At 34.6% G+C, this 13,916-nt stretch overlaps 2 protein-coding genes across 2 annotated transcripts; both read left to right on the top strand.

The window, feature by feature from the left end:
- The first annotated feature begins 361 nt into the window (after positions 1–361).
- On the top strand, positions 362–6,389 carry LOC143623621 (pre-mRNA-processing protein 40C-like). The gene is given in 17 exon segments (XM_077094473.1): positions 362–659; positions 808–933; positions 1,131–1,267; positions 1,269–1,353; positions 1,920–2,403; positions 2,484–2,647; positions 3,078–3,115; positions 3,666–3,744; positions 3,861–4,283; positions 4,377–4,460; positions 4,550–4,690; positions 4,817–4,923; positions 5,043–5,166; positions 5,253–5,396; positions 5,471–5,617; positions 5,711–5,833; positions 5,930–6,389. Coding segments are annotated over 17 exon segments (2,997 nt in total). The 5' UTR covers positions 362–386; the 3' UTR covers positions 6,248–6,389.
- A 1,436-nt stretch (positions 6,390–7,825) lies between these two features.
- LOC143623620 (uncharacterized) lies at positions 7,826–10,360 on the top strand. Its single transcript, XM_077094472.1, has one exon. It carries the CDS (start codon positions 7,899–7,901, stop codon positions 10,335–10,337), a length of 2,439 nt encoding a protein of 812 aa, XP_076950587.1. The 5' UTR covers positions 7,826–7,898; the 3' UTR covers positions 10,338–10,360.
- The last annotated feature ends 3,556 nt before the right edge of the window (positions 10,361–13,916 follow it).

The following is a 13,916-nucleotide window of genomic DNA, read 5'->3' as shown; positions in this document are numbered from 1 at the left end:
GTGATTACTGATTAGTCACATCGGCATGCTAGTGGTTTGCTACATCCAGGAGCCACTATCCTATTGTAACAATATTGTTAATAATATACAATTAGCAAATAATACTGGTTACTGGTGCTTGAGTCAGACTCCTTTACTTTAAGGAACCTCTAGACGATAGTGGGATGGAGTTGGTTTAAGTGGGGATACTATGGTGAATTTATAAAACTTGGATAAGGCCAACTTTGATTGTTTTTTTACCATATCATATAATAATGCTCATACCATAGACTACGTTGAACATTGCATTTAAAAGTGGAGACATTAACTAGAGTTGTTTTAGAAAATCAGTGTTTAATGAATTTCATTTTTTGTTCTTTTCTGGATATAATTTTGCAGATAAGACAATGGAATCAACATCTCAAGGGCATGGCTCTGAGCCACCTGTTGAAGGGAAATCTTCTTCACCTTTGAATCCAACTGCTGCACCTGCTTCGGTTGCTGGTACACCCACCTTAAAGGATGAAGACACTGCAGGCACTAAGTCAATGCATGACTCTGACTCAGCAAATCATGTTAACTCACATGGTCATGTTGCTTCCACCCCTTCATTTTCATACAATGTGCCTCCAAATGCTAATATAAATTCTGAGAGCCCTCATCAATCATCATCCAGCACTGTTAGTGGACCCCTTTGTAACCTATCGTTTTGTGTTGCTGGAAGTGTTTTAAATTTTCAATCAAATACTAAACTACGTCACATAATATTTAAAATCATTGCAATCCTTGTGTATGTTTTGCCAGCTAACTTTTTGATTATAACTGCAGGCTATGATAAATTCACCAAGATCTTCATCTCTTCCTAGACCTCCACCTCCTGTTCCTGCTAGTTATGGGCCTTCATTCTCATACAACGTTCCACAAGCCGAGATTGTTTCATTCCATTCGTCAACGGTAGGGATAACTACAAAACTATCGTTAATTCACATTCTTGAATTAAAGTTATAAACCTTCTAGCCTTTTCCAACATATGAAGACTTATGAACGTATTAAGCTAGTTAATTCTCTAAGAGTCTAAGGAGACTGTTAGTTATGTTTTCTGTTAGCTGCTTTACATATTTCTGATGTCTTTCTTTTTTACTTCGTTGTAGGCGGCTGACTCAGCAAATTCTGAAGTGTCTAAAAATGTCTCTGTTTCTGCTACATCTTTGCAACCTCCTGTTCTTGTTCCTGGACAGCCGACACACTCCGGTTCACTTTTGCAAGGAATGGCTACACAAGTCAGGCCATTTTACTGTTCCAAGAGAAGTGTCATCTAATGCTGCTAATTTTTCATATAATGGAAATCACCAGTTACCTCAGAAGGATCAGTCTGTATGTACATCTTTTTAAGTTTTATAAATGAAGTTTTCTGCAGACATGATTGGCTACACCATTTTACTCCTGATGTTGACATAATCATAGGTTATGCAGTTTTATTTATTTATTTGGTAGTTAGTATGTACACTATGATCATAATTAGTCTACATGCAAACTACTTCTGTAACAAATGACTTGGACATGGGACAAATCACGTTAGGTAAGTTGGCTGTTGCTACAACTTGGGTATTGTTAGAACTTAGAAGAATTTGATGCTTATTGTTACTGCTTCCATTAGAAAATAAACACAATTTGACATTTGACGCAGACATACTTAGGATGCAAATTGATATAATTTTATAATGATAAACGTTGCTCATTGTTTTGGTTTTGTGTTCATAGCTAAATTTCTATCCTATTTGAATGTACTTGAATGCCATTATGCACCTTTTTTTGGGAAATATAATCTTAATGATGCCGTGTAAGCTAGTTGTTTTTGTGGGGAGCAAATTGTTTATAATCGAGAAGCCGAGAAGCCTCATCTTGAGACTAACTTGCCATGGTTGACTTATTTGTAACAGAGTATTACAGGGCCTAGTGTGTCTTCTGCCTCATCCGCCCCTCATTCTGTTTCACAGCATGCTTATTCAACTTTAGGTGTCACATCATCAAATCCGAACTTTGCTTCACCCTCATTTAGGATTCCATCTGGACCGCCTTTTCAACCGCCTTTGGGTGCACCAAGGACTCCTGTAACACCTGGTCCACCTGGACGACCTCCAGCTACCCCTGTTCAACCTAGTTCATCTCAGCAACCGTTTTATGCCACCTATGGTTCGAATCCTCCCATGATTGCCCCCCCTCAGGGAGTCTGGCTTCAACCTCCACCAGCTGGAACCTTGTCAAGATCACAGCTTTTACCATATCCACCTACTTTTTCTGGACCCTTTCTTTCGCCAGCTCAACGCATGCCACTGCCATCGGTCCCACCATCCAATGCTCAGCCTCCTGGTACTTCAAATGGTGTTTCAGACAGCATGCCACACGAATTACCTCCAGGGACTTGTATGTGTGAATATTGCGAATTTGTGATTTCAGAACATAATATTGCCCGCTTGGGTATTTATGTACATGTATGTTTGCAGACAATAGCAAGCCCCCAAATGCTGTTGGTGTGAAGGAAGAATCTGTTGCTGGTGATGTGCTGGATGCTTGGTCAGCACACAGGACTGAAACAGGAATCATATACTATTATAATGCTGTGACAGGACAGTCCACATACCAGAAACCTGTTGGTTTTAAGGGAGAGGTACATTTTGTTGTCTTGCCTATTTTCTGTGCATAATATGATAAATATTAAAACTGACTGTATACAGCATAAGTATATGCGTGTTTAATACCCTAGTTTGTGATGCCTTTGGTAATTGTACTCTATAGTTGTTCAACACTTCACTCATGTAGGTTAAAGTTATTGATAAGAAATGTTGCTGATTTTACCCTTAGTCCCTTACATATAATATATAGGGAAGTAAAGGGAACTATTAGTTAATGTGGTTTTCTGACTTTCTCTAATCTCACATTCAAATTAACGTAGTTGTCTTTTCTGTTAGGTATCTTAATTTGTAAACAACATGATGCTTGATAGCATCACTGTACTAATCTATTGTTCTATGTGTACCTTTCCTGAATGAACTAATATATTCTTTTCTCTTTTTTTGTTTTATACTTCCTGTTGGCAGCCTGATAAAGTTTTTGCACAACCGACTCCAATTTCATGGTGAGTGATTTGCATATTTCGTTTGTTTACACCGCTTTTTTCCCTTTTCATCCGTACTCATGTTTAAGTTTGAAATGAACAAGTATGATTATGGTATTATAGAATTGATCTTTCCTCTATGGAGAGAAATATAATTGATAACATAGATCTTTGGCTGTTCTTGAGTAAGGTTATATCAGTGCTTTTAGGAAGTTATATGGTGATTACAACCTTGGCCAGTATCAAAACAAAAGCATTTACAATGAATTTTATTTTTTATTTTTCAATCTATTGCTACTTGCCAAAGTCAGGTTTCCATGAAATGAAACACATTAAAATAGAGTGTTATTTTTTAGGGTATTAGGGATTGGCTCTTGTTTTAATGTTGTTTCTGCTGTAGCATTATTTTACTCACAATCTCACATTTGCGCTATATATGGGTTCTCTTCTTGCTGTGTGCATTTTGAACCCTAATTATCTCACCTTTTAGATGCTTTAAACTTCTATATCTTTTCGTTCATTACTTTACTGTAGGTTTCTGTTTTCTTAATTTATTTTATACTTTCTTCAGGGAGAAGTGTGCTGGCACAGATTGGTCATTAGTTACCACAAATGACGGGAAAAGATACTACTACAATTCTAAAACCAAGGTAACACAAGCTTATTTGCTTTAATAAAGTTTTACTATTTCAAGTTGACTTGCATATTTTCTATATTGACACGTAACTATCTATACAATAAACTAATTGTTCATCTGCTTGGTCAGCTGAGCAGCTGGCAAATACCCGCAGAAGTGACTGAGCTAAGAAAACAGCAGGAAAGTGACGCTTTAAAAGAACAATCAGTATCAGTACCAAATGTAACCACTTTAACTGAAAAAGGATCTGGTCCATTAAGCTTGAATGCCCCTGCTATTACCACAGGTGGTCGTGATGCCATATCTCCTGTTTCATCATCTGCACTTGATTTGATAAAAAAGAAACTGCAAGATTCCACAGCTCCAGCTACCACTGAATCTGATCTGAATGGCTCTACACCAGTTGATCAAGTAGGGAAGGGCTCACATAGTGAGAATGGAAAAGACAAGGTTAAAGATGATAATGGTGATGGAAATATTTCCAACAGCTCTTCAGATTCAGATGATGTGGACACTGGACCAACTAAAGAGGATCGTGCTATGCAGTTTAGGGTATTTTTATTTAGTTAATTATTGTTATTGTAAAGCAAACATTGTTCTTATACTTTTTTTTAATATTAAGTCTATTACTTGTGGAATATATAGGAGATGCTCAAGGAGCGTGGGGTGGCCCCATTTTCGAAATGGGAGAAGGAACTTCCTAAATTTGTGTTTGATCCGCGTTTTAAGGTTTGCCAAAGTCCAATATTTGTCACTTGTTAGGTTACCAACATGATATTTTACTGTTGTTAATTTTAGAAATAATATTCTTCTTGCAGGCAATACCAAGTTATAGTGCTCGAAGAGCCATATTTGATCATTTTGTAAGAACACGTGCTGAAGAAGAACGCAAAGAAAAACGAGCAGCGCAGAAGGCAGCAATCGAAGGTTACAAACAGTTGCTGGATGAGGCGAAGGAGGTTTGATTTAAGTCTGTCTCTAATTTAAATCTCATAAGTCCTTTTTTAATCATAACCCATAATACAAATTAAATTTTAAGTAATTTGAATTATAATTTGTTGCCTTTGTTGTCATCTATCTTTTAGGATATCAACCACAACACTGATTATCAAACTTTTAAAAGAAAATGGGGCCATGATCCAAGGTTTGAGGCCCTGGACAGAAAAGAACGTGAAGTGTTACTAAATGAAAGGTAACTAGTTGTACTTGTTTTATATTTGCAATTTTTATAAATGAGCCTTAGCAAAACGTTTCATGACATTCATGGGCTTTTATGTTGTTTCTAAATTCCTAATATTTATTATGTTACAGGGTTATTGCACTAAAGAGGTCTGTTGAAGAAGAGGCTCGTGCGAAACGTGCAGCTCTTGTTTCTAGTTTCAAGTCGATGCTTAGGGAAAACAAGGACATTTCCCCAGCTTCTCGTTGGTCCAAGGTTAGTAAATGTGTATATATTTATATTGAAATTTGGTTTTATTCATTGATCACATATTAATTTGTTTTTTACTTTTAATCTTGAAGGTTAAGGATATATTTAGAAATGATCCTCGATACAAGTCTGTTAAGCATGAGGACAGGGAAGATATATTTAATGAGTATATTTCTGAGCTAAAGGAGTCTGATGTGGAAGCTGAAAGGGCAGCAAAGGCAAAACGTGATGAGGAGGTACACACAAAACGTAGTATTTCAAAACAGGTTTGTCATGGTCATCATAAATTCTTACTTTATAAATAACGCAGGAGAAATTGAGGGAAAGAGAGCGGGTATTGCGTAAGCGAAAAGAGCGAGAAGAACAAGAAGTCGAGAGGGTGCGCTCAAAAACTCTCAGAAAGGAAGCTATTGAGTCGTATCAAGCATTACTTGTGGAGACGATTAAAGATTCACAGGTATTCTTTTATCAAAGTTTTTTTAAGGCAATATTTCGTATCTAAATAGTTTTAATTGGTGATGATATTTCTTGATGTTTATTTTTTGTTCAGGTTTCATGGACAGATGCGAAGCCTAAACTAGAGAAGGATCCTCAAGGGCGTGCAGCCAACTCATACTTAGACCAATCAGATCTTGAGAAGCTTTTTCGTGAACACATTAAGTCATTGTACGATGTAAGTTGTATTAAACGCTTCAAATCACAAATTTAGACTTTTTACAGTTTTTCATGATTTGTGTTTCTTTTAACCTTGTGTGCTTTCGTGTTTCAGAGATGTGCAAATGAATACAAAGCTTTGTTAGGTGAAGTAATAACCGCAGATGCAGCTACAAAAGAATATGAAGACGGTAAAACAGTTTTTACTTCATGGTCAACAGCCAGACAACTGCTCAAAGACGACACACGATACAACAAAATGCCAAGGAAAGATAGAGAATCTTTGTGGCGGCGGCATGTTGAGGACCTGCAACGAAGGCGAAAGTCAGCAGTTGACCAAGATACAGAAAAACATGGAGATGGTAAAACAGTTAGTTCAGTTGATTCTAGGAAACACCTTTCAGGATATAAGAGAAGCCATGATCACAGGTAGATTTATATGGGGCTATATATCATTTGACATCTTATCGGCTTGCCTATGGTCTAATATATTTTTTTTCTTTGTTTTTTTGTATACTAATTATGTTTCGGGTAAAGATATTACCGTATCGTTTGGTTAAGGCGCCGATTGTTATGGTTAAATTAGAATTTTGTACTTTTATTTTTTGCTATATGATCACCGATTAGATTATCTTTTCTACTTTGGTCAACTATAGCCTTTTTTTATTTGTATTTGAACGACTAAATATTACACTTGCAGAGGTTGTTGAACCATTGACCTTCTAGTTTATTGTATTCTGAATTTCTGATAAACTTTTCACCCCATCAAAGTGGGAATGATCAACTATAGCCTTAGTTGTACGTATCTTTCTTTAAATCTAAAATAGTATTTCATTCATAGATTTGTGTTACATCGTTTTCACTTTCTCTTCAAATGATGAATCTTTTACTAAAAAAACACTTGAAAATCTCACCAAATTATGTAACCCTGAATATCACCAGTGATCAATATAAATTAAACCTCGTATCACTTAAATAACCACGACTTATTAAGTCGCTAACAACTCTACTCACTACGAGACGTATGTATTGTAACTTCTGTATTGTAACTTCGTATTACATTCATTTATTTATTCTATATATAACAAAATCACATAACGTAAACAATATTAATTCCTCATTGGGCCGCTGGACGATGTGTTATTAAACCAATCTTTCCTTTCCTTATTTATATTTATAACCCTGAACTTTAATATTATTTTCATACGACCCCTGCACTTTAACAATTTTTTTCCTTTAAACGATTAACTAACGTTCCTAAAAAGGGATTACTCCGTAAAATAGTAACTAAACTTTGAAAGTTGTTGCAATCAGGTCACTGATAAAAACTTTTGTTTCAATCAGGTCATTAAACTTTCATTTTTGTTCCAATCCTAGATATTTTACCTGGATAGTTGGTAATCTAGTTTTTTTTTTAATTTTTCAATGTTTTTACTTTGCATAATAACTTTTAAAGGTTGCGAAAATTAGTAAAAATGCGAAATATAATTTTAAAATTCTGAAAATTTGCAAAAAAAGTTCGGAAAATTGCAATAAATTGCAAAAATTGAAAAAAAAAATGCAAAAATGTTCAAAATTTTTTTGGTCGAAACGGTAACTTAAAAAAATGGTTGTTTTGGTTCGGGTCGGAATGGGTTAGGGTCAACAGGTTCGGGTTAGAACGGGTAAGGTCAAAACGGGTTTCGGGTCAGTTTTTTTTGGACCAACGAATCAGCGCGTTTTCAACACGTTACGGCTCGTTTTAACAGCAAAAGCTCGTTTAAGCGATTTTTTCAATTCGTTTAAGCACCTAACAACTCGTTTAAGCGATTTTTCAGTTCGTTTCAGCAAAACTAATATTTGTAATCGATTTGTAATTGATTTACGTTTTAACCCTGAACTTTGATTGAGTTATTATTGGTTTAGTAAAACTAATATTTTTTGTTTTATAATTTAAGTTTTTAAATTGTTTGTTTTCTCTTGTATCATTCCGCCGTAAAACCCCATAAACCCTTGTTCCACAGGCTTCAATCTCAATAACAACACATTGGTTTCAAACCAATAGATTCTCAATAACCAAATTCAATTCAAATGTTATCATCTCCATGTGGATGTGGGTTCCTTTAATCAGGTCAGTTTCTCGCCGGAATTTGCCCAAATATAACCTATCTTTCCGATTCAGTTCAGTTTCATCACTTGTTCAGTTACCTTTATCCGACGTATCAGATTCCGGGTCAGAAGAAACCCACCCATTTCCCAAAATTAACAAAAATATTAGCTTTTTTGATCATGCCCACCAACTGTTTGATAAAATGTCTGTTACCCAAACACTAGACTACTTAAAAGAACAGCCCGGTACCGCCTTGGGTTTCATCGCCCAGTTGAAAGAATGTGGTTTTGCCCATGATGTTACAACTTACATGGCTGTTATACGGTTTATGTGTCACTACGGTATGATTAAGCGGTTAAAGGCTTTGTTTTTAGAGGTTATCGAGGATAAAAATGGGGGTTTGGGTTTTGGGTTTACGATTTCGGATTTATTTGATGAGTTGGTGAAGGAGATTAATGTGGATGATCGGAATTTGTTGGCTTTAGCGGTTGATGCTTTGATTAAGGCGTACATTAGTGTTCGGCAGTTTGGTGAAGCGTTTGAGGTGTTGTTGAGGATACAAGGTCGGTTTGTTCCGTCTGTGCTTACGTGTAATCTGTTTATGAACCGGTTGGTTGAAGAGGGTGAGGTAGATACGGCTGTGGCGGTTTATGAACATTTAAAGATGAATGGTTTTTGTCCGAATGTGTACACGTTTGGGATTGTGGTTAAAGGGTTATGCAGGACGGGACGTGTGAAAGAAGCTGAAGATGTGTTAAGAGAAATGCAGGAAACTGGAGTCGAGCCTAATACGTTCACTTTCGGTTCATATATTGATGGGTTTTCCTCAAACGGAAACGCAGACTCAGGTTATGTGTTGCTTAAAATTTTGAGAGAGTCACGTTTACCCGTTGATATTTTTGCTTATGCTTCTGTTATTCGCGGTTTTGTAAGAGAGTCGAAGTTAAAAGATGCAGAGAACGTGTTTTTTGATATGAAATGGTCAGGCATTGTGCCTGATGCTTATTGTTACGGGGCATTAATCCAAGGGTACTGTACAAACAAGGAGATTCAAAAGGCCTTGGCTCTTCGTGATGATATGAATGCAAACGGTATCAAAACGAATTGTGTTATTATGAGCACGATCATGCATTGTTTGTGTCGTTTGGGGAAGTTGTCTGAAGCTGTATACCAATTCATAGACGCATTGGAATCCGGGGTTTTTCTTGATGAGATCTCCTTTGCAATTGCTATTGATGCTTTATGTGAACTAGGTCAAATGAGTGATGCGGTTGTGTTGCTGGAAGTGATGAAATCAAACAAAATGAATCCAGATGTTAAGCACTACACAACTTTGATAAAAGGATATTGTAATCTTAAAGACCTTAAAAGTGCTTGTGAAATCTTTAACAAGATGAATGTGGAGGGTTTAAAACCCGATACAGCTACTTTCAACGTGCTTATTGACGGGTACTCAAAATGTGGGCTTTATGAGGAGACAATGATTCTTTTACATAAAATGAAAGCCCTGGGTTTAGAGCCCACAAGTGTTACACATAATATTGTAATTGAGGGCTTATGTAAAGGTGGAAAGGTAGAGGAAGCGCAATTTTTTTTTAGTAATCTTGAAGAAAAGAGCTTCAATAATCATGTTGCTTTGATGAACGGGTACTGTGACTCAAATAATTTTAAAAAAGCTTATGAACTTTTTCATGATTTATCCAAGCAACGAAAATCCGAGCCACTAATGAAAAAAAAATGTTGCTTGAAACTTCTTAGTGGCCTCTGTGAAAAAGGTGAAACTGATAGAGCATTAAAGGTGTTTAAAACGATATTAAAATCAGAATGTGTACTGTCTAAGATTATGTATAGTAAATTAATAGCTGCATATTGTCGGGCTGGAGATATGAAAATGGCCCGTTGGGTTTTTGATACGATGAATGCGAGAGGAATACCAGCTGATGTCGTATCCTACACGATTATGATACATGGTTATTTTCTGGTGAATTGCGTAAAAGAAGCTCATGATATTTTCTATGATATGATATATTGCTGTATACAACCTGATATCATAACTTGTACAGTATTATTTGATGGTCATTCTAAAGTGGAACGAAAAAAACGTAGCAGTGGAGAAAACGAGAGCGAAAAGAGATATTTGATTAAAATGCAAGAGTTGATTCCTGATGTTATTTACTACACGGTTTTGATTGATCATTATTGTAAATCAAACAACCTTCAGGATGCCTGGCGTTGTTTCTTTGATATGATTGAAAGCGGTATACAACCAGATACTGTTGCATATACATCTCTAATAAGTGGCTACTGTTCTCGGGGATTTGAAGAGGCTCAAACACTTTATAATGAGTTGCTATTGGCAGGGGCCCCACCGGATGCACTGACCAAGTTATTTTTACAAAGTGCACAAAAAGCAGTAAGGTTTAATGATGACTAAACCTCTTGGTAGCATGAAACTATGCGTAAACCACTTGTATGTGCTCATATAACGCCAAAACCAAGGTAACACGAGCTTATAACAAAGTTGACTTGCATTATTTTTGTGTTTACATGGAAACTCAGTTTCAAAGTTTACAATTATTTTATTAATGAATTAAATCTTTTATCTGTTTTGTCAGCTGAGTAGGTGGCAACTACCAGCACAGATGTGAACGAGTTAAGAAAGAAGCCGGAAAGTGACGCTTTAAAAGAAAATCTAATATCAGGGCAAAAGGCAACTACTTTTAACTGAAAACGGATCAATATCCATTAAGCTTAAATATGCACTTGATTTGATAGAAACACAAACTGCAAGATTCTACAGCACTTGCTACCTCTGAATATGATCTGAATGGGCTACATACTGATAATGGAGAAGATAAAGTAAAAGATAATGATGGTGATGGAAATATCTCGTAACAGCTCTTCAGATTCAGATGACATGGACGAGGGACAGTGCAATATCCAGTTTAAGGTATCTTTCTATTTTGTTGGTTATTGTTATTGTTATTGTTACACCAATGTTTTTTTAATATGTTCCTTTAATATAAAGTCTTTAATTTGTGGAATATCCAGGATATGCTCAAGGAGTGGCCTGTCTTCAAAACGGGTGAAGGAGCTTTTTAAGCTTGTGTTTGCATCATGCTTTAAGTTTTGCTAAAGTCGCAACATTCGCGTGTTAGCTTTTAGGTTACCAATATGATATTTTACGGTTGCTGTTTAATTGTATATATATGCTGTTTAAAAGTTCTCATAGAAGACAACGGTTCGAATCATCTTGTACACATAAAATTGTAAGTTGTATATTTTTTATTGTTCATTTTGTATACGATATTGTACTAGTATTTCTCACGAATAATGAGAGTATCATTGTTATTTAATAAATAAAGGACCAATTTCCAGCATATACATGTTTTCTGTAAAAGAAATAGTTTTGATATTTTGTTTGCCCGCCCATACGGCCATATAAAGTATAAACCATAAAGTTAGGACAACGTGTTGTGTTGTAGATCGTATTTTCTGTATGACTGGTATTTGTGTCCACGCAATGCAGCACGTAACCGTAGAAAAATGAAGGCTTGAAGCGGCCTTGAGGAATTGTACGTTTATAATTTGCTGACTTGCACATTGTTACTCACAACTACTGTTTGAACAAAATATAGCTTACGACACTAAAAAATCTTTTTATTTCAAATGCAACTATGTTTGAATACTGGAATGTTGAGAAAGTATAAGTTAAAGAAAACATGTCTTCAGTTTTCTTTTAAGTCAACGAACTTAAGTTATGAAAGAAAATAAAATTATAAAAAAGTTAAATGAGTTATACATATATATTGCTAACGGTATAAGTGTGAAATTGAAACTTAAAAAAATGAACCTGAAGCACTGGTGTTATAACATCAAATTTAAATCAGGATTAATGACCCAGTAACCTTTTGCTTTTTACTCAAATGAGTGGCCATTTTAGCTAGAAATAGACCAATTAAAAAGAAACATCAACAATTCAAACAATATATTTAACATCACACCACTCTATCTTCATTAAACAAAATGCTTCTTTATGCTTTCTTGAGCAACCCGTTAGATATGGGCCTGTCTTAAATGGACACTTTTGTTACAAAATGTAAAATATATCTTTAGAGCATCTACAAAAATATAGGGGATGAGTTGATTGTTTTATTTGATGATGGTGATATTATGAATACATTCATATCTCACTTCAACATTTCTAGAGCTTGGGTATGTCTTCATATCACTTTACTTGAATTATTGGCTTGTTTTATTCTTGAAATTTAGCCTAATGATTGTGTGGTACTTGATCCATAATGTACTGACTCGGGTTTATCAACCGTGAAGGTTTGTTGCCTTCTTTTGAAGTCGTCTTTTGAGCACTTGATATAAGGGGCTAAAAGATTGTAAGAATACACATATTTTATATATTTATTTATATGGTCATAATTATCATTTATATAATAATAGATCAAAATAATTAATTATATCTTATTATATATTAGCTTAGTAATTGTTGATGGGCCATATTACTCTTAATAGCTAATAAAGGGTTTCCCCTTGGGTGTATATAAAGAGAGAATAAATTAGCATCGTAACTTAATCTCACACACATAACAATTTTGTGTGTCTCCTCTCTCATAAAACCGGGTTCCTCTCAAGAACCCTAACACCATCCTTAACTATACATCCTAAAGGGGAACTCGACCAAGATGACAAACATGTCGACTATCTCATACTCTGCTACGATTACTATTCTCCATGCTGGAACAGGTTCATAGGTTTTAATATTTATTATGTTTTCTGTTGCTCACATGAAGAACTGATCAACATGTGGCATCAGAGTGATGTTGATTAATCAGTTCTTCATGTTTTCCCTAAATCTGGAATTGAATCAGAAGATCTAAAACTTGATAGACCCTAATTTTTTCGGTTTCTTTTTCATGTTCTATTACGAAAACAATATATGGTACTGTTTAAAATCGCTAAAATTTATATTTAATAAACCCTAATATTTTCGAAATCTGTTAATTTCATGTTTAAAGATTTCGATTCCAAGTTTTTTTATGTTTAATTGCTAAAATTTTCGATGATGTTCTTTGTGTTCATCATTATTATCGAAAATTATACATATGTTGGTTCAAAATCTAGATTAAAATTTGTTATTGTTTATTTAGGGAAATATTTTTTCAAATCTTGGATAACTTAGAAGTTTTAATATTTTCTTAAATTATTTGAATCCCCTTAAAATAGGAAACAAATATAATTGTTAATCATTAAAAAGATTTGAACCAAATCTTATCATTATTAATTTAGTTAATAAAGATCATGGGTTAATGACTTAAACCAGTTTACGGGTTCATGGGCTATTTAAAAATCATGTATTATGGGCTTAAAATAGCTTATGTGTTCTAAGAGTTTATGAGTTTCTAAAATAGTTTGGGGTCATAACCCATAAACCCGAAAACTCACTAATACCGGAATCAACATTTTCCATAAAATCATGTAAACACCTAAATACTGAAAAACCCACTAAAAGCCGGAAACTGGCAATTCTCGGGAACCCAAAATTTTCGAGAACTAATTCCGCAAAATAAGGTCCTACCGGAAACTTAAAAATCCTTACTCTAAACATTTTCCACTATTAACTAATTAAATGTTTTGTAAACCTTAAATATTATAAAATTTTACAAAACATAAATGCTTAACTTGAATGAACTTTTGATGTAGCACTTCTGCCCAAAGGTGATGGTTACAAAATTTTACTTTTGCCCAAAGGTGATTTATTTTTTGTTTAAGTAGAACTTTTAATTATAATCTATTAGTTTGATGTTAATAATAGACATATCACATCTTCAATAAAATATAATGATCCTCACATTAATGATCCTTCATTAATCTAATGATCATAAGTTTTAATATGTATTATCTTAATATCCCATAACATTACTCACTATAATTTTCTTCTATAAATAATTATCTCATCTAAATAGTCCACTCTAATATTAAAACATAATATAAGTTTTAC

This window comes from Bidens hawaiensis, unplaced genomic scaffold, assembly GCF_021521415.1.
Source record: "Bidens hawaiensis isolate Kalapana, Puna unplaced genomic scaffold, B.hawaiensis_p1.1 tig00003506_1, whole genome shotgun sequence".
Taxonomy (NCBI): domain Eukaryota; kingdom Viridiplantae; phylum Streptophyta; class Magnoliopsida; order Asterales; family Asteraceae; genus Bidens; species Bidens hawaiensis.
Note: the sequence above shows the minus strand (reverse complement) of the source record. Positions and strands in the feature narration are given on the sequence as shown.